This window comes from Xenopus laevis, chromosome 2L, assembly GCF_017654675.1.
Source record: "Xenopus laevis strain J_2021 chromosome 2L, Xenopus_laevis_v10.1, whole genome shotgun sequence".
NCBI classification, from domain to species: domain Eukaryota; kingdom Metazoa; phylum Chordata; class Amphibia; order Anura; family Pipidae; genus Xenopus; species Xenopus laevis.
The window spans coordinates 44,852,388-44,875,037 of NC_054373.1; the positions used below are offsets into that span (position 1 = coordinate 44,852,388).

Below are 22,650 nucleotides of genomic sequence, written 5' to 3' on the forward strand. Positions count from 1 at the left end.
ATATTAGGTCACCTCTTAAAGAAATATTGCCATTTAACTAAAAACTCAAACTCTGATGTGTTTTCTATAACCCTCTCCTATTAAGACTTGCCTCTCAAAACAATCATTGCTTCATTTAGAAAATACAGTAGAACTTCTGTGTGCCAATGTTACACTATGTCAAAAGGCTTAACCCCGGAAACACTACGCTGCGATAAGGCTAACCGAGTACAACTCTTGGATACATGTCCAGGACTAAGCTCCATTAACAAATGACTCCCTGTTAAATGCTGTGAGTGTGCCTATTGATGGAGTGTGGCTCTTTATTCATCTTCTTAAATAATTGGAACCATAAATGAACCTTAGATCTTGTTTACCACCAACCAATAGAACCAAAGAAACCCCACAGACCCAACTGTGAGGTCCAGTTAACATACCAAATGTGTTCCAATTTTCCTCCACTGTCCTTCAGTTCTGCTCTCCTACCTACACCACCTCTCAAAGTCTCTTTTTGCCTCAATCCCGCTCTGTGTTTTGATTTTTTCCTCTCTAGCATATATATAATCCATCTTACAATTTGAAGCAATTGCCTACATATCCGAACAAAGTCATTGCAATGAATTCCACAATGTTTAATTAGGGAGAGGAACCACTGGTGAGAAAGTAAATAAATTCAGGGAAAATCAAGGTATGGTAGGCATCCTTTAAGACAAAAAATAGGAGGTGTAAAAACATAGTGAAGAAATTCCCACATTGTGCCACTGAAGACTTTTCAAACTCTAAGAGAAAAAGACACAGTACCGGCACTTACAAGAGGCATTTAATTATTTTTCCTTTTCAACAAATTTGCTAGTACTGCAATAAATTTAGATTAAATCACATAAATAGAGATTAAGTTATATGTTGCAGCAACAGAAATAAAGCAAGTTCATTGTAGTCAGGTAGCATTGTTTCTCTGTGCAGCAAGGTATAGGTCTTGAGCAACAAACATCTGTATATTGACTTAATCTTTCCTGTAATATGAAAGATTTCCTCGTGGATATTGCTGCCCACAGTGCCTAATGATCATAGGAAACAAGATCTTTCTTTGCGGAAGCATTAAAATGCTTATCTGAGCATATTTGGTCCTCCGAGCATATGAACAAACTGTTTAATATTGGAATCTGGTCTCATTTATATTTAATCTTTAAACAACTTAATTGCATTTTTTGCAGTGCTATTGTTAGATTTTTCTTCCCCGGATAATAAACGATTAACTTGCTTTTCATACATAAAATCCGACTACCCCATTTATCTAAAGTCCTAGTGCCATTAAATAGCTGATTATTTTGCTTATATTTGATCTGCTTGTGCCCAAAACGAAATCCATGTCATATATCCCTTTCTTCAGAAAAGGGGCTCATTACATTATGACTAGGGGCTCATTACATTATGACTACTGTACCTCAATTATATTGTAATGATTTTGCTGGTTACCAGGTGGGGTGGCAGTTGAAAAATTTGGTGAATGCACTACGAGAGGACCCGAGTGGTGTTATCTTAACTTTGAAAAAGCGGCCTCAGAGCATGCTTACCTCAGCACCAGCTTTACTGAAAAATATGAGATGGAAGCCTCTTGCTCTGCAGGTAATGATAAAGCTTAATCCATAAATCATGCAATATCATATTAGCCTAAGGCAGAGTTTGTTGTGCTTTAATGTGCCTCATCTCAGCAGCGTAAAATTATCAATTTACGCCTTTGAGGGTTACTTTTGTAATGACATGCTCTTGTGGCCCCGCCTAAGCTTCATGGCTTCATTTTCTTCTAATTCATCAGTAGAATTTGATCATCTGCTGCAACTAAAATGACCTCAGCTTTGCAGGAAATAACTATGCATTCATTTGCTATCCATGGGGCAAGAATGAATTATGGTTAACCTCCAAGTCTTCTCAATCCAGCTGCTCAAGAAGCCAAAATGTAAACATAAATGGCAATTTTTCATAGTCAAGCGTTGATTGTTCATTTGCATATTGACCAAGACAAGTAACTACTGCAATTCTAATGAGACCACAAATGAATGATAATGTGTCCTCTTATTTTTTTAGTGGTATGATGAGGAAATGAAAACTTATTCCTGGACACGTATATCCGTAAGCAACTTCAAGTTACTAGATTTTTTTTTAGAGAAAGTATGCATTTCTCTTTTGTCTGTCTTTTTTTAAATACCTCTAATGTGGGGAATAACCAGACTTGGCCATATTTATCTAGACAGACCAGGAACATTTCTAGATAACTTCATTTTATAGAAAAATCTATTCTCTTAAGTGACACACCTGTATTTAAGTCATTTATCTTCGTATTCCTTGTTATTCGATGATTTGACTAACAAGTATGAACTATTGTATGGATTCTGTTTATTCATTGTGGTAGCAGAGCAGCCAGTGAGCAATGTCTGAGAGCACAAGTAGCAATGGAAATAATTAGTTGAAAAATACACGTTTCCTGTAATGTGGGATCACTTTACCCCTTTTAAACATACACTAGTAATATCTGTATTGTAAAGTTGGAAAGCCCTATGGTTAATTGGTAAATACAGAACCTTGTTTTTAAGATGATGAAGAGCAGTGGCACTTGGAGCTACTTTAGACTCTCTTATCAAAATAGCCCGACATCCAAGTGCCCCAAGGCTGGACATGTTCTCAGCTGAAGCAATTTGCCTATCCAGTTTCTTGCTCTATATTTTACAGGTTGGGAAACTGCACCAGACCTCCCATTTGAATAAAAATGTTAATATCAGCTGAAACTTTTTAGGCTTTGGACACCAAAATAATTAAAAAGCACAAATGACTTTGACTTGATGCAATTCCTGAACTATACAATGTTTTCCAGTCTTTCATAGTTTCCTCTTTTTTCCTTATCACTTTACTTCATGTTTTTAAATACTGTGATGTGTAATTGTTGATATATCATACACTACAATATCTAGTAGAAGTAATTCTAAAACAACTGGACTTGCTGAGTAATTATTGAAGACGTTTCAGTACTCATCTGAGCAGCTTCTTCGGTTCAACTAACTGGTATGGGAAGTCTTCGGCATCTAAACTCTTCCACTAATCCAATCACAATGGCACATTGTAACTCTTCAGAGAATTGACATGGACGTTTATATGGCAAGGACCATACTCGAATGAGTCTGAAACGGCTTCACTGATGACTCAGCAAGTCCAATTGTTTTAGAATTACTTATACTAGATATACCATGACCTGAATGATTGTAGAAAAAGTAGAAGGTAAAGGAAAGGTAATTAAATAATATAGGAAGTGTCTGTGGATTATGGCCTCTTAAGAAATGGCTCTCTATTTCCACAAAACACTTTATGCCCGACCTTTCCCCACATGTACATGTTTTTAATGTTGGATATATAAAAGATGGATCTTAAGATGGAGCAAATGTATTTTGTTTGACTGAACAGAAGTGGGATCAGTATTAAATCCTAGGGGCCGATTCACAAAGGGTCGAATATCGAGGGTTAATTAACCCTCGATATTCGACTGGGAATTAAAATCCTTCGACTTCGAATATCGAAGTCGAAGGATTTTAGCGCAAATAGTGCGATCGAATGATTCGAAGGATTTTAATCCAACGATCTAAGGAATATCCTTCGATCAAAAAAAGTTAGCCAAGCCTATGGGGACCTTCCCCATAGGCTAACATTGAGTTTGGTAGCTTTTAGATGGCGAACTAGGGGGTCGAAGTTTTTTCTTAAAGAGAAAGTACTTAGACTATCGAATGGTCAAACGATTTTTAGTTCGAATAGTTCGATTCGAAGTCGTAGTCGAAGGTCGTAGTAGCCCATTCGATGGTCAAAGTAGCCCAAAAAACACTTCGAAATTCAAAGTTTTTTTACTTCGAATCCTTCACTCGAAGTTAGTGAATCGGCCCCCTAGTGTTTGCGGATTAGGCTGGTTATGATCTTCCCAACTGCTACAATTTTTCAAAATCTATATGTACCAAGTTCCATCATGTCAAAAATTTTCAATAGTGTGCGTGTCATACGTTACTTCCCTATGGTTTTAGTTTATGCAATTCTAATGTACGAGCTGGCTTGGAATTCACCCAGGGCTGAAGGGTGGGAATCAAAAGCAGGCAATGGCATGTACTAGCTCTAAACACTAGTGGGAATTTCAGGAGACACCTAAACCTACAGTAATAACAGTGTTGCGTGTATCTAGAGATGTTTCAGTCCCCTTTATCGTTCTAGATTTTTTTTTATGCTTTTTCATTCTAGATTTTTTTTTTTTTTCAAAAGATCCTTTTATAATGTTATTGCCTCTGTATGTTTACATTTTATATCATTTATCAGAGCACAGCGATGTCTTGCTTTATATTTGAGTTAGAAACCCAGGAAAACTATTATAACAAAATGTAGAATGAATTGGTTAGAGTAGAATCTGGAATTCAGAGTTAAATTCCCAGCAACACAATAACACTTGTATTAAAGGGAATTTGACATGCGGCTTACAATGGGCAATTGCTGAGTTGTTTTCATAATGAATGTTCTGGTTTGGAAGACTCAGCAAGGACCTTGTGGCATTCATGAGGCTTCATCTTCAAGTATTATACAAAAAGAACTATCAGAAGAGGTATGTACCGTCCGTGTACCGTGATTATAGTGTAATAAAAAGAAGGAAAATTAATGAGTACAATTCATAGTGAGAAATTGTTCTTGAACTTAAGGAAAAAAAATCATTGTGCATCAATTGCGAAAATTCATTTGTATCAAGCCTGTCTGTGTCAATCATGTGATCAAAATTTGATGTGAATTAGTTGCGTAAATAAATACATAAATATAAATCAAGTGCTCGCAGTGAATAAAGTGCCCTGTTTTGTTATGTTTCATGAAACAATTAGTTCATATTGACCAGCGATCATGTGCTATTGATTAAAACTTAACATTTAATAAATCTGTTAAAAATCAATGAGAAAAATTCATGGGGTTAAAAACAATTTAAAATATTACGATGTATTGATCTGGTTTTATAGGACACTGTTGAATAGCAGTGATAAATAAACTGGTCCCGCCTAGATCTTAACATCAGAACAAACAAAAACCGCTTTACAAAATATGTGCTTGGATATATATTCGACAATGTTGGAGTAGTGTGAATTCAAATAAAGAACCATTAAGCAGTATTATATAGCATATATTAACAAACAAACCATCACAACTTCCCATTAAATATACTGTAAGGGACCAATCCGATATTCCACAGGGATTACAGCTAACACTTTCCCTATGGCATATCTGATTGGACCCATACAGTATATTTAATGGGAAGTTGTGGTGGTTTTGTTTAATATATACTAAATAATACCGGCTTTATGGTTTTAATTGTTTAATATAACATAACAACACCGGGCACTTTATTCACTGCAAGCCATTTTTTTGTATATATGTATTTATTTACACAATGAATTCACATTAGATTTTGATCACATGAATGATACAGACAGGCTTGATACAAATAAATTTTCACAGTTGATGCACAATGAATTTTTTCCGTAAGTTCAAGAACAATTTCTTACTATGAATTGTACTCCTTCATTTTCCTTCTCCTATTTATTACACTATTATCACGGTACATGGATGGTACGACACAATATAACTCTTTTGATCGTTCTCTGTGTAATTCAATAATTGGAGTTCTCTGCACATCCATTTTCCTCTAATTCTCCTCATTGGCAATGATGATATGTTAGAAGGTACGGATAACGGACATAAAATAGAGTTCATCTTCAAGTATGTGACATTTGGACTCCATCACTGGTGAGGTTGTTGTGTGCAAATGCAGATTAGAATGTTGCCTTGGACTGTTGTTGCTACAAAGCAATTACAAATCAGGATGAAAATGTTCTCACAATTTAGAAACATCACAAGCATTATGGACTATTTATCATTTTTTACTCCACTATGCTCCATCATTTGTAATTATTTCTTTTCCCATCGAGTCTGATATACTCCACGGTAACGTCACCTTTATGACCGTGGTTTTTGCAAATAAATAGCATTGGATTTCCCTTAAATGAAGAGGGAAAAAACTACGCGGCAGCAGTTTATTGAACAAATGTGGGCGAGTGATTGTAAACCTTCCTGTAACATTATGTTTATAAATTTTATGGTCTATTAAACCAGTATGTGCAGTTCCTTCATATTCTGCTAGTGCCATTTTATTTTTTCTTCCTTTATACATTAGTCCAGAATGAACACCGTAATTTGCCCTGGTTTTTAAATTTCCACACACTTCACATGCAAACAAAAAGTAAAAAGGCTAATACAATTTTGCATATACAGGTATAGGATCAGTTATCCAGAAACCCGTTATCCAGAAAGCTCCGAATTACGGAAAGGCCATCTCCTATAGACTGCATTTTATTCAAATAATCTAAATATTTAAAAGTGATTTCCTTTTTCTCTGAAATAATAAAACAGTACCTTGTACTTGATCCCAACTAAGATATAATTAGTCCTTACTGGAAGCAAAACCAGCCTATTGGGTTTATTTATTATTTACATGATTTTCTAGTAGACTTAAGGTATGAAGATCCAAATTACGGAAAGATCCATTGTCTGGAAAATCCCAGGTCCCAAGCATTCTGTATAACAGGTCCCATACTTATATATAAAAACTTTATTTAATTTACAAGTTATAGTTTCATGACAGTAGTCTTATTTTATTTAGAGCTGGATTTTCCCCCATCTTGCTGCTGTCTTTGGGGAAATCCCTGCTCTGACAGCCATTAACCTTGGGGAAAGATATTTTAATTGATGCACTGACAGCCAAGGGAAGGGGGTTAAACTTTGAAATAATGTAATTTCTATGCATTGAAGAGATGGGTTTAACAGTATCTTGTGTTTTTCAATACGGTAACTTGAGTTATAAAGAATGAGGTACTCTCTACTGAAGTTTCTAATGCAATTAAAAGGCGCATTACAATTTTTTTTAATTACCTGTATCATACCCCTTATCCAGAATTCCAGAGATCTGGGGCTTTCCAGATAAGGGGTCATTCCATAATTTGGATTTCCATACCTTAAAACTGTTAAAAATTATTTAAACATGAAGTCAACTCAATAGGATTGTTTTGACCCCCAAATACAAAATAATTTTCTTAGTATCAAGTACAAGCTACTGTTTTATTATTACAGAGAAAAAGGAAATCACTGTTAAACATATGAATTATTTAGAGCCTATGGGAGTTTGACTTCCATTATATCAGAACTTTCTGAATAATGGGTTTCCTAATAACCGATTCCATACCTGTAATAACCCTACACCCATCTTTATTTATAAATCTCTTTAGAGAGTTCACGGGTTAAATGAATAGCATGACCCCTTCCACCAAAACCCCATTCATTCCTCTAGTTTGTCAATCTGTACATGTGTCTAAGTTGTGTCCCAATACTTGCCCAATGCATAATAAAGCAGCTAAAAAAAAAGATGGTGTTACTGTAAGCAAATGTTTATTAATAATTGAATTCATATATTCATAGTTTAAATGCCCAACAATGGTTATAATATAATTTCTGCCTTCCCCATTGCTCTCTCATTTGATGCCCTCCATCTGCTAATAAACTGCATCTCCCAGAATTCTTTGAGAGCTGACACCCTTTGTGCTTTTTAGTAGATAACAGAAGATAACGGTATATATAAAGTCTTGTAATTGCTGTACCTACATTTACATTTACAAAAGAATTTCCCATCTTTATTTCTTTACTCTGACCTCTTGGCTTTTTAATGCTATCATAATAAAAAAAGCCATTATTGACTCTCTACCCGTGGTTTTCCTACATTAACTTATTAAAACATAAATTTAACAGGTAATGTTACAGTAATTCCAATTGTAACTTGTCTTATTAGGATTACAAAGCATTTTGTGCTTTGTCAGGGTTTCTGCAGATTTCTTTATTCTCTGAGGTTAATGAAAAATAGCAATTTATTTTGTAGCCCCAACCTTAATATCCTAAATGGGTACTATACACCCTCTTTCAACCTGAGCTCAGTGTTTATGCTAAACATACTTTTTGCGCACTGTTTTTAATTAAAGTGATCGATAGTTATTTATTGCACTTTATTAAATGACTTCCAGTTTTGAGAAGCTAGTAAAACATAACTATTTCACAAATGAGTTCTCTGTATAATGAACTGTTTCTTATTTCAAAGCCTAACAATGCTAAAATGTAGCGTTTGTTTATACAGAGATCACTATTTCCCTATTTCCACTATTATAAAGAAGTTACCCTCTCCACTCTGCTGCACCATTATATCGCACAGAGGGAATGTGCACCCTTTTGGGTGCACTATTAGAGTTCATTGTTTTGCTTTTGTTAGAGATGAGTATTCCTTAAGGCTTATGGTTCATTCTGTATTTTGCTCATGTGGATTAGATGGAATGGCTGATGTCGGTGATTTCTCTATCAAAATGTGCAGAAGCACATATCTGGGTGAGGATCCAAAGAATCCCTACCACACTTTGTCTTTGGATCATTGTGAGGGTATTTGGGTCGAATAACTGTTGACCATTGTTCTCGTCTTTTTTTTTTTTTACATTAACAAAATAGTAAAATGAAAAATGCAGGGTATTTTACCCTTATTTGTATTCCTTTACAGTTCATAAGTACAGTATGGACATGTGAAGCTGTTATTGTAGCAACTGGATGAAGCAGAATAAGTTATTTTTGTTGGTCGGGAAGAAGTTCTCATGTTTGTATAAATCAGATTTTTTCTCCTTGCAGCCCCTCATTTCAAGGAGTCCCACGAGCGGTGTTGCCACTCCATCAAGCACAATCAGCACACCTACAAAGAGAGACAGTTCAGCACTTCAGGACCTCTTTATTCCTCCCCCACCCGCAGAGCCTTACATACCCAGGTATGACCTGTATTCTGTACTTATGTATTTTTTAGTCCCTTTTGAACTGGTGCATTATACCTTTTGTCTTTGGTCTGGCTATCCTAATACTGCAATACCTCTCAACATTCCCAACTAGGAAATTGGGCTGGTTTAGACCAGACCCCCTGATGAACAGGCACAATGTTCAGCACACCTCTTTCTTAACTTGCACTAGGGTTCATCAATCCCAGGCTGCTCCAAGCCAATGCAAACCACAGATAGGGCACATAGATCTTTGTGGGTTATTGCTTTCCAACATTTACTGAAAACCAGGCACAAGCTTTCATGGGAAAATAATAATAATAACGGCAAGTAGACTGTACATATCCACATCAAGGACATATATGGGGTTGCTTAAATTTCCCCAGGACAGAAGAGCAAGAGCACTAAGGAACACCAGAGACCTGCAGCAATTCTACAACAGGGAGAGGAATTGTGCACAAAATGGGCACATTGATGTGGCACCTATAATGTTTAACCATCCATGCACAATAAATCTTAATCTGCTAAAGGACATGTAGAGCATGCAGTGTCGGACTGGGCCGGCGGGACACCGGGAAAAAACCCGGTGGGCCCCGGCTCTTGTGGGCCCCGCCGTCCCAGATCCGTACCCATATCTGCCTGTTAATGCCGCGACCCCCTTTATCGGAGGTCGCGGTCAAAAACATTTAGTGCGCACTCTGTATAAACTCGGCTCCGAGTGCATGCGCAGGCACACACCGCACACGCCGGCGCAGAGACACGGCGTACACGCCGGCACGGCAGTGGGGCCAGAGGGGGGCCCTGGGGCAGTAGCCCCGGTGGGCCCGGCCCCCCAGTCCAACCCTGAGAGCATGTAATGGTTAAGCTGAGCTCAGGAGAGGTGGTGAGAAAAAAATAGGATCAGACACAACAATGCTATCTCTTCATTGGAGGATGTGTTTAGTAATCTGAGCTGAGAAGCAGAGCCGGGCCAACCCGGCCAGGCGCCCTAGGCAACCTGGCCGGCCATGGCACCGGCTGACAGCTCGTTCCGTTGCGCATGCGCGAAACTGCACCTGAGCGTGCATGTGCAAAACTGCGCTTGTGCGCGCATGCACAGAAGCGCATTTACTCACAGGACAGACACTGTGCTCATGCGGACATGCAGCAGCGCATTTATGCACTAAAATTACAGCAGCGGCCTGGGGAGAGACAGGATCGGATATGGGGCAGACAACTGAGCAGGTACTTACCCGGCGCCCCCCCCAGCTTTGCCTTAGGGGCAGATTTATCATGGGTCGAATTTCGAATTTGAAAAACTTCGAAATTTGAATTCAAAAAGACCAACCGAAATTAAATTGGAGGGTTTTTTTTTGGCCGAATAGGTCCGTTTTCGATAAATTCGAATCGTGTGAATCGAAGTAATAGCACATCAAGATCAAATTCTAATCAAAGTTTTTTCCAAAGTACACCAATTGACTCCAAATAGGTTTTAGGAGGTCCCCCTTAGGCTAAAACAGCAATTCGGCAAAGAAGACCGTACTTGATAAATTTCGATATTCAAATTTCTGAATTTTTTTCAAATTCGAATTGAATTTAGACTATTCCCTAGACGAGGTACACAAAAATTAGCTCAAATCTAATTTTTAAAATTTTCACTTTGACCTTTGATAAATCTGCCCAGTACTGTTAACCAGAGTGGAAGGTATCTAAATATTTGGAAAAAAGCTGTTCACTGAATACATTTTTGTGGGGGGTTTACATGTCCTTTAAAATAATTTCTTTGTTCCCATAAATTTACAGGAGTAATTCAGCTTTAAATTTGCAGATACCTACAGTATGTACATACAGTACTGACCTGCTCCATGTATTCGAGTTTAAGGCAGCGTAGGAATTTCTGCCTTGCATCAGTGGGATTATTGGTTTGATCTTGACCAGTACTGTCTGTGTGGGCTATGTATTCCACATGCTTTATGATACTTGGGGTACTTTGGTTTACTCCCACTCTCAAAAAAACATAAGGCAAGTTAATTGACTCCTGATAAAATTGACCATAATGTGTGTGAATTTGATAAGGAGCTAGATTTTAATCTTTACTGGGTGCAGAGACTGCAGAGCACAGAAAACTAACTTAACCACCCATACTGTATCATACATTATTAAACCATTCTGCCTCTGGTCATACATTAAGAATAACCCAACAACTGACTAGTACATTGACATTAATCAAGGTTTTCAACACACCTTTCAACTTTTATTTCACCTTTTTAAGGGGTGGTCTTGAAGCACTATTGTGTATGCCCTTACTTTCCAGCCTGATTTGCGTATCATTGAGCCATGCAACTTAATGGAAATGGAAGGCAGTAGTAGTTCATGTCTGAACTTTATTTTTCAGTGTATGGGAGAGGCCAGGGCTGCAAGAGAAATTTTCACTTAAAATTGCCTTGAACATCCTCTTTAAGATGTACAGTATTTTGTGTGTGTGCTGTAAACTATTAATTCCCTCTACCCCAATATTTTCTTGCATGTGGAAGAGATGAGAAGGGAAACCTTCCTTGCGAGGATATGACTAGACATACTGTTGGCAAACCTGTTTCAAAGGGATCAGAATCTCCAAACTCCTTTCTAGACCAGGAGTACAGAAAGCACTTCAATGTGGTGGAAGAAGATGCAATTCTGTATTGCTACGAGTACGACAAAGGAAGATCTGGCATGCAAGGTCGGAGGGAAAGCACACCAACATATGGTAGGTACAAAGGATATTATTATTACTTGCAAGTACAAACTATGATTGTGCATACAGTATTTGTTGAGCACTAAAGCCAAAAAATGAATGGCTTGAAATACTTTTTTTTTTTTTATGCTGAGCTTACTGTGGGCTGGTACAGAAGCCCGAAACATAAGGTCTAGCATTCTAGTTTAATGCTGGAACTTCGGTAGTCTTCACCAAAAGAACCAAAAGAATTAACTGCTCATGCAGTTTTATTGGCATGAGCTAGAACTGATGCAATTCCCACAATAAAACGGTTAGCCGCAACTTTCAAAATTATGTTCAGTTGAACTCTGGATCTGGGGCAATTTCAGCAGATGGAACTGAGCTCTCTCCTGCAATGACTTTGGAATTCTGGGGGAAATGCTGCAAAGCCTTTGGAATTCTGGGGTAAAAAAAAAGCTGCAATGGGTTGATTTGTGTCCAAATATTGAACTTTATACAATACTCTGCATTTGTAAATCAGCCATCTGGTGTGTTTGTGAAGATTCTCATATATTCAGGTCATGGAATATCTGCAGAATTAAGTCAAATCAACTGGACTTGCTGTTTTTTTTCTTTAAGACATTTTACCAGTCATCCAACCGGCTTTCTCAATTCAGAATACAATTAAAAAGGCCAGTTGGATGACTAGTGAAACGTCTTAAAAAAAAAAAAAAAAACACAGCAAGTCCAGTTGATTTGACTTATTTTTGCAGCTAAACCATTTGGTATCTTGAGAAGGGAAAAGACTGGCGAATGTTTAAAAGAAACTTCCATTTTGAACATTAAAGGTGACTTAATCATATTCTAGGCTGGGATAGATGTGTATTTTTTTGCCTTGGGTTGTCTTCAAAACTTTTGGAATGATTTTATTTGTCATAATGGTTCGGTTTGAACCAGCCTGCGGTTTCTGAGTCTGAGAAAAGTAGTAGATATACCTGCTGGATGTTATTAAAAGCTTACACAGTTTTTTTCAAAATGGGCAGAAAACTGGTACGCCATGTAATACCACCCTCTCTAATTGCTCCAGTGCAAAATTCGACCCTGACTTTGACTTGGACCACTATACATATTTACATTGTTAAGTTGGATTGAAGAAGTCCATCAAGTTCAACCCCTTCAGATGAAACCCAACACCCATACATACATGCACTCATATTGACCTATCAATACACTGACATAAACTATATATACCAATATCTATACTGATTGTAGATTTCACAATAGCCTATGATGTTATGTTTGTCCATGAAAACTTTCAAGCCCCTCTTAAAGGCATTAATATAATCAGCCATCACAACATCACCCGGCAGTGCATTCCACAACCTCACTGTCCTCCCTTTTAAGAACCCCCTACGTTGCTTCAAATGAAAGTTCTGTTCCTCTTGTCTAAAGGGGTGGTCTCTGGTGCCTTGATCCTTTTAATTAAAATCTTCCATTCCAGTAACCAGTTTAGTTCCACGTCTCTGCGTTCTCTTCAGCTCAATGTTGTTCTTAAGGACTAGAGCCCAAAGCTGCACTGCATACTTAGGGACCTATAAAGCGGTCATCAGTCAAGTTCAATATCCAGTTGATCCAGTGTATGCTGATCTACTGTATACCTTAACTTTGTAATTGGTATGTACCATGGCCATGATCTTCCCAATTTAGTCTCAATAAAGCTATTGATATGCACTTACCTCCTTGCTAATAGTACTTCACATAACGCTTACTAACTGTGTTTGCGAGTGCTTTTCCTAGATGGTATTTATTTCTAAAATAACAGTGGATTTATTCCAAAAGAACAGACTGTCTATCTTTATTTTTAAAGTATGTAATTTTGTCTGCTGTAGCCATAATGTATTTACCGGTAATGTTTCTTATTTATCACCAGAGCCATAATGAACATCTTTGAAAAGAAAGCTTCAAGTAGATGTTATACTGACACTGGTCTTTAAAAACAATGTTCCAAATATACCTGAATATTTCTGAATTACCAAGCTAATGCAGTATGGGTATTTGGAACTTGCATCACGCTTTATATCAATATTAATGGATCTACTAAAGGGGCTCAGTAGCAACATAGCTCACAAAACTCAAAATAATTCATGTTCACTACCTGCTGCTTAATTCATAAAGTTTTAATTTATATAAATCCTAACTTGTACAATTACTTTATAATTTCTTAATGTAAAGTTATGTGTGTGTGTGTATATATGTGTATGTGTGTATGTATATATATATATATATATATATATATATATATATATACACATACATATATATATATATACACATACATATATATATATATATATATACACATACATATATATATATATATATATATACACACATATATGTATATATATAAATATATATATATATATATATATATATATATATATATATATATATATATATATATATATATATATAATGTGTGTGGATATATATTGTGGCAAGCTGGCGGCTTGGACACGTAACTTTTAGGGGGATTAGTCAATGGTGAGCAGGCAGCATAGGATTTTGGAGCTTAGAGACAGGGACACCAAGGTTTAGGACAAAAACACAGGTTTATTAAGCACTGGACATTCCCAACAAAAAGGCAACAGAAAAATGTTCAGGTTACAGTTCAACTTCACTGTAGAACATGCAGGGTACAACGTTCAGTAAATACACTGCAAAACATTCAGGGTTTTCCCCCCCCTCTGGTCGCTCACCATCAAGGGAAACTCTCACCCTCTTGTACCTTGAAGTATTTGGGCTTCACACTCAGCCCTGCTGGCTTACCCTCCTGGGACTCAGACTCACTAGCCTCTGCCAGTCCTTTCCTCTTTATTTCCCCACAAGGGATTTATGGGGGAATGTAATAAAAATCGCTAATGGAAAAACTATTCGCAATGCGAAAAGTTATGCCTTTGTGCGAACAAATTTTGCTTTGTGCGAATTTAATATAGCTTTTGCGAGCCCGGAAACTGTTTAGCGACCACTTCCGACAGTGAAAGACCGTTTGCGAATTTTATAGTTTGCGCCAATGCGCAGTCAATGTAATAAAACTTCTTACTGAAAAAGTCGTTATGTTTGCTCCAAAAGATTACGACACCTTCAAGCACTTCTTATGAGTGCGCAATTAAAATTCGCAATGCAATAACAGTTTAAGGAACAATATTACATTGCGAGATGTGGATTTTTAGTCTTATTGGTGCGAATTGTTTTGCTCTTTGCGACTTTTATTACATTCCCCTGTTAGACTCCAAGCTCTGGAACTCTCTTGCTGGCAGAAAAGACCCTTCTGCCCAGCTCTGTCTCTCACAGCCCCTCACTTCCTTGGAGAGCTCTGAACTGTGCACACAGCCCTTTTACATTGTCAGGTAGATCCTCTCTCAGCTGCCACTTAATTACCTGGCTGAGAGGGAATATTAACCCTACCTGAGCCGAGTATCTCTCTGCAACACATCTTGCAGTTTAAATGTATTCTTTTCCATGTACTTTCCTGCAAGACAGTGGTGTTTTCCAAACACCCTGTCACAATATAAATATATATATATATATATATATATATATATATATGTATATATATATATATATATGTATGTATGTATGTATGTGTGTGTGTGTGCATTCACTTTAATATGTCAATGATTTTGTGTTCACACATGTATGACGTCATGTTTGGCACCATTATTTGAAAAAGGGAAGGCCTAAGGGTATAAATAGCCATTTTCTGCTCTTGTACTTTATCCTTGATAAAGGCCCTAAGGTGGGCCGAAACGTTGGGTACACAAGTATGAATAGAATTTGATATATATTAAAGTCGGGATTCAGCCTTTTTCATCGGGATTCGGATTCGGCCGAATTCTTCTGCCTGGCTGAACTAAATCCGAATCTTAATTTGCATATGCAAATTAGGAGTGGGGAGGGAAATCGTGTGACTTTTTGTCGCAAAACAAGGTAAAAAATGTTTCCCCTTCCCACCCCTAATATACATATGCAAATTCAGATTCGGTATTTGGACGAATATTTAGCAAATGATTCGGGGGTTCGGCCGAAGCCAAAATAGTGAGTTCAGTGCATCCCTAATATAAAAATATATGTGTGTGTGTGTATGTATGTATGTATATATATATATATATATATATATATATATATATATATATATATATATATATATATATATATATATATATATATATATATACAAATACAAGATTCCTCTGCACTCAACCCATTATCAATATATTTAAGACAGCGACATTTTGTGCATACTGCTACTGAAAAATGCCTTACCCTTTAAACAACACAGGGATTGTTTGTCCATATATTGCAATATATTTAAGCTGGCCAACTATGTCAAAGTCATCCCATATCTGGCCAGTCCTATGCTCAATTTTCATCGATTCATTAAGAATTCTATGGTTTAATTATACATTTTATAAAAGGGACGAATACGTTTTACCTGCAACTTACTGGCTGCTTTCAAAGTAAAACTCCCAAACTTGGCTGCCCTTTTATTAGACACCAGTGGGATCACCTGACTATAGTTGGAGGGGGTGGGAGCTACAACATGGAGCTGGTCACTGCTCCTGTATAACTATAACAAACAGGGGAAAGTTGTGCTCACCACTAGTTTTTAAAATCATTAGGCGGGGGTGCAATGAGGGTGTGACCACAAAAAACATATAGACAAATACAAGATTCCTCTGCACTCAACCCATTATCAATATATTTAAGACAGCGACATTTTGTGCATACTGCTACTGAAAAATGCCTTACCCTTTAAACAAAACAGGGATTGTTTGTCCATATATTGCAATATATTTAAGCTGGCCAACTACGTCAAAGTCATCCCATATCTGGCCAGTCCTATGCTCAATTTTCATCTGATTCATTAAGAATTCTATGGTTTAATTATACATTTTATAAAAGGGACGAATACGTTTTACCTGCAACTTACTAGCTGCTTTCAAAGTAAAACTCCCAAACTTGGATATATATATATATATATGTATGTATGTGTATATGTATATGTGTATATATATATATATATATATATATATATATATATATATATATATATATATATATATATATATATATATAATCTCCTATGGTGTGCAGCATGGATCAATCAATTAGATGGTTTGTGTCATTGCTGATGTGATACTCCACACAAAGTAGGAGTAGTCCCCTATAGAGGGGAATTTCTTTATAGTAAGCAGAATTTAGAAGGAAAATGTTAATTTATAGAGGAGAAATATGAAGCTTTGAGTGGACTACTTTAGGCCAATCAAAAATAGACTCACCACATCACACAGGGGGTCCAGGTGCCCATGCCCCAGACCTTCAGCTTGAGGAGAAAAATTAGACAATTCTTGCATATGTGAGCTGCCACAAACAGGTCCATAGTCAAAAAAAAAATGCTGTTATTTAAGCCTGGCTCATTTCGTTCCTACATGGGGCATTTAGGCATAGGCTATTCTATGAAATTGTCTGAACTGTGCTTGGTACAGGGGAGATACATTAATTGGAATATAAAATCCCCTATATAGCCAATGAGCTATTAAATGTCCAGCTGTAAAAACATAATCACTTAAATCTACAGCTTCCTATTCATCAGGCTTTGTCTGTCTGTGCCAATACAGATGTTAAAATTTCACAATCCCCTTTGGCTGTGATGGTTGCCGATTTGCTGTGCAACCCACATTGGGCCAGATTCATATCAATGAGAAAATCTGGTTTAATGGTTTATTATGTGAAAACTTAAGGGCGACATTCACTTTGAGAAGAGAAAACTTTTCACTTAATTCACTTCCAGTAGACTTCAATAGAGTTTTCATGTGATAAACCATGAAATGTGTTTTTCTCATTGAATTGCACCTGGTTCAATAGATAAATCTTGAATTGAATTAGGAGATACATTTTTCTCACCAAATTGAATCTGGACCAAGACTGTAGACTGTAAGACTGTGTTAAATCGATTGGTTTAGTTTTCCTGCATTCATTCTCATTCTTCATTGTTATATTATATCAACACAAGGATTGGTTTCTTTGCCAAGCTACAAAAAAACTTATTTATTCACAGGAAAACTGCGTCCAATTTCTATGCCTGTGGAATATAATTGGGTCGGGGATTACGAAGATCCCAACAAGCTGAAGAGGGATAGCCGAAGAGGTATGTAATTTTGAAGTCTAAAATATAACAATGGAGTTTACTTCATACAGTGTGTATACCGCAAGTCAAAGAAAATCAGACAAACGCTCTGTATGGGTATGATTGAATCCTGAAGAGCAGTACTTTATTTAATAAACTGGTATTTACAACTTGTTAATATACGGGATATATGGGATCTGTCCAGAAAGCTCTGGTTTATGGAAAGGCCATCTCCCATAGACTCCATTTTATCCAAATAAACAAATTTTAAAAAATGATTTCCTTTTTCTCTGTATTAATAAAACAGTACCTTGTACTTGATCCAAACAAATCCTTATTGGAAGCAAAGCTACTGGGTTTATTTAATGTTTTTATGATTTTCTAGTAGACATAAGGTATGGAGATCCAAATTACAGAAAGATCCCCTTATCTGGGAAAACGCCAAGTCCCAAGCATTCTGGATAACTGGTCTCATACCTGTATCTGCACCTTAAAGTAAAAGAGAATCATATTATTACATTTTCTTTACCTGTTTTTGTCTAAATATCTGGATTTTCGTTTGGACAATCTCATCCCCAGTACCCACAATTTCTACGATCTCCTACAAGAATGATCTGGTTATCTGTCTAAGTCCTTAACTGGCTGCTAAAATATTATTGAAAAGATTTCTACTGCACAATGAACAGTAGGAACCTTTATAACTTTTCATTCTTTATATGATTCTTTAATGTTCTAAATCTTACGCAAAAAGACTGCAAAAGGCAAAGCCATGTATTGTACTGTTGAGATCTAAAAGGATTGAAATAGCCTGCCTATTTTTTTGGGGAGAATAATAGATCTGTAGTTTAACCTGTAGCTTTACTGCTCAGTAACATCATTTTCTGTTTATCTCATTGGAATATAGATACTAGTCTGCTCTCCCCACTCCCACATAGGTAGAAGCTGTGGCCTCATACAGCATTTAAAGGGGATGAAAACTCAAAAATAAAATGTTTCCTAACGCAAATATATAATAAGAATATACATATATAGCTGCACCCACACATACCTGGAGATAGATGCATTGTATTAATAAATAAATAAGAATCACATATGTGACGTTAATAAAGCCACATTATATATATATATATATATATATATATATATATATATATATATATATATATATATATATATATATATATATATATAGTCCACCTGGTGCACACCATATACTACATCTATACCTGGGTGCCACAGTAACGAAAAAAAATTAACAAAGCTGCTGCACTCTCAGGATTTGAAAAATAGCAAAAAAGATGTATTATTTGTGACTGTTTTAAGGCCGAACGATCGAATTACGATGCGCCAAGGGGCTCCGATGGGTCGGTTAAAAATCAAACCTTCCCGATCGATATCGTGGCCAGATATCGATCAGGAAGACCCGTCGCAAGCCCCCATACACGGGCAGATAAGCTGTCAAATCGGTCCAAACGACCAATATCGGCAGCTTTATTTGCCCGTGTATGGCCACCTTTAGACTGAAACACCAGAGGTAAGAACATTAAACTTCAATTTTGAAAAAACGGTAACAAAATAAACACGAAAAGCAATTGGGGAAAAAAGTCTGGTGAACAAGCTGTAGACAACTGAACCTAAAAAGTTTTTAAGCCACTCACCTGGTCATCCACAGCAACATGCCTGTTGCATACTATCAGTAATTTGCACCTTAAACCTGGATCAGTTGATATGTATAAATTCATCTCCCTCTGAAATAGTTTGGAGCAAAGAGCACAGTGGGGCAAGGCAGACATGGCCAAATGCGCCTCTGGATCTGGGTTCGGCATCTCTGTTATCTGCTTTGATAATAACTGTGTTGATTCATTAAACTCTTTCAGGTTTCTTAACTGTGCGAGGAATCCCTATTTCTAATGATAGCAAACCTGCCCCTGAGTCGTACAGGTAAACCTGAATTGCTAACAACTTAATTTCAATTTATGAATCTATCAAAATCCCTATATAGATGTCCTTTTTCCGTTGGACTCTTGCGGCACAGTTACCTCTGAAAGCAAAAGCTCCAGAAAAGCAGAAAGTAGAATAGCCAAGATAGGATGGAAATTAATTGGTCGCTTGTGTCAGAGGAAATCACTGGCTGCGAGGTAGATTGGATAGCCTGTGGAGACTATTATTTTGGTCCTAATGTCTTTTTTTTTTTTTATTGCTAGAAAGATTTGTCATTACAATCATTAGAAATGGACAATGCATTTCCCCAATGCATTTTTTGCCATTCTGCCTTTAGGGGATGCATGTACTTTGTGTAATTGAGCCTGAATGCTGTTTTACTCTGGTCAAAAGTACTGTAGCATTATGCAGTCATCATTTTTATTTGCATTCACAGATGTATCTAAGTAATACAAAACAGGAGATTTAAAGTCACAAGCCTACCAGCTAACTACAATAATCCCCAGCAGAACCTTACAGCGGTTTGCTTGCAAAATGCTTGGGCAGTTTTGTTTAGAACCAAGATTTTAATCATAATTTGTTTTCTCGTCTTACTTAGAAAGCTCGTTGCTCCGCTATATTAGCAATGACAAAGTAATCCAAGAAGAATACATGCTTCAGAGGGGCACCAAAAAAGATACTGGAAAGAAATCCAAGAAGAAAGGAGAGAAGAATAAAAGTCCAAGCCATTATGCCCTAATCCCTGCTGTACAAATGGATTCACTTTGCCATGATGTAGTGAACCCATCTGTGTCAGACGCTGCATCATATCATGTGAGTACAATATACAGTTGGATATATGATATATATGTGCATTTGTTTCAACTGATTTGCAGCAAAGTTCACATTTGTGCTAGTGGTGCTGGAAGAACCTTCCACCTCTACCAATGACTCCATGTACAGTATTTCGCACAAGAAAAAAAAGCTCATTAACTCCAATGCATTTTGCAAGTTTTTCAGCAGATTCACAGATTTTTTCAGCAAAGCAAAAAAGGGCAGTTTTGCTCCTTACTATTGTGTACCATAGGGCAGTGTGCAAATGAACTGTTTTTTGTACAGTATTGAAAGAAGATAAATAGATTGAGTAGTAAATACTGTAAAGTTGTGTAACCCTTTCTTGGCAGCAATACCTTATTCTAGCTTCACTCTTTGCTAGGCCCTCACAAAGTTGCAGAGGAAAGGTTATAGGTAGCTTTATTGCAGCTAATTGCATTCATTTCATCAAATGGCTGGGCACCAGTGATTCTTAATCAAAAAATAAGAGCAAATGGTACTTTCCAAATACAAGTTCTTAATAATTAAGCAGCTGTCTGCTTTCCATGTAGCAGAATGTCTCAAAAGGTATTATTGAGTCCTACAACATAGATTACTACATTTGGTTAGTCACCAGGTAAACTACAAATCTATCTCACAAGCTCATCTGTATAACTAACAACTCCTATCAGTTTTCTATGATAGAAGCTGCTATCCACTGCCTTTACTTGTTCACAGGGACAATACTCCCCAACTTCCCTAAACATGCTGGTTTACTTGGGACTCTACTTTATACTGGGGCCTTATGTTCCAGGCTTCCCTGCAGCATCTACCCCTCACCCTGGAGTGGAGTCCAAAGAGCAAGAGCCATGTGCTTACTCCCTTTGTATAACCGATGGGCTAATAACAGACTCTTCCTTCCCAAACAGCATCATTGTGAGCACAAATAATGCAGGTTTAAAAAAAACTAGAGCAATGAGGTTCCAGCATCTAATAGCATCTATCACACCTCACCCCCACATATGCCATACTGTGGAAAGGGAGATACCTTCACTTTAGCAATAACGAAAACTGCAGTACCCACTTGCTGGGCAAGTTTGAGCCGATTTCCACACATCTTTCATGGGTGAGCTGAACTTTTCCATGCGCCCATCTGCCTGCGACCTTTCTGTAATCCGCTTCTGCTTCCAGGCTCTCCTTTTTATAGGTTTGCGAGTAGAACTTTCGGGTCTGGTTATAGACACGGGTCGGCAGGTTTGCAGATCGGGTTGCAGGTATTCTCAATATCGAGTTTTAATCCTTTTTTTCTGACCACACATACTTCCAATGATGTCATTTCCGGTTTACAATGACAGCACTTCCTGTTTCTTGATGGTCTGCAGATCGAGTTGTGGGTCTGTTAGCGGGTCCAATCGGGTAAGAATGCGGGTCTGGTTTCAGGTTTCAAAAATTGGTTCCCCACAGGACTCTAACCTGTGAGCCCTGCCCCTTCTGTGACATCTAATTGGGGGCATGGGCCTATAGATTTGGAGGCCCGCCAGGCTAAGGTTGGGTGCAGGTAACAAACGGGAAGGTTAGGGTTGGGTGCAGGTCGACCTTTTTGTCTGCATGCACATCACTAATTTCCTTCTATCACTCATACCCAATAACCTGCCCTGTTTAACGAATCCCTTCCCATTTATTCCACTTACTACCTTGTGCCACTGCCCGTCACTTCCATTGTCCTCACGGACCTCATGGTTCCTCTGAGACATTGCAGGGAGGGGGGTTGGTGTTTTGTGGTTGTGAGCAGTTGTAAAATTGTTAAATTAAATAGCGGTAACAGTTTAATGAAAGATAAGTTAAAAAAAATGTCAAGACAAGTTTGTAAAAATATAGATACTGCGTCCATATATAAGCCGCTCAATACTGTAGCACTTTATAAAATCAGGATTTTGCAATGGGACTGTTTATCTAAACTATAATTATTTTCAGGCGGCGTTAGGTTGCAGCATTTGTGAAAGTATAATTTCATTAAAATGACATAACAGATCCCCTTCCCGCCTTATTATAGTTTTTGCCATGAATCAACTTATTTTGTGCACTTCTGTACTGTTCAGCTTTGCTGTGCCTGCAGCAATATACATTTTGAAGCTACAATAAAAGTACAGCAGAGACACCTG

General features: G+C 37.3%; 1 protein-coding gene across 7 annotated transcripts in view; it reads left to right on the forward strand.

Annotated features, from left to right (window-relative positions):
• The window catches only part of cnksr2.L (connector enhancer of kinase suppressor of Ras 2 L homeolog), a 205,617-nt gene that overhangs the window by 109,369 nt on the left and 73,598 nt on the right, over positions 1-22,650 (forward strand). For 4 of the 7 annotated variants that reach the window (XM_018245021.2, XM_018245025.2, XM_018245020.2 and 1 more), the window contains 6 exons: positions 1,459-1,605; positions 2,065-2,109; positions 8,755-8,888; positions 11,405-11,616; positions 17,687-17,776; positions 20,295-20,509. In XM_018245021.2, the coding sequence (XP_018100510.1) occupies positions 1,459-1,605; positions 2,065-2,109; positions 8,755-8,888; positions 11,405-11,616; positions 17,687-17,776; positions 20,295-20,509 (843 nt within the window). 7 annotated transcript variants of the gene reach the window in all.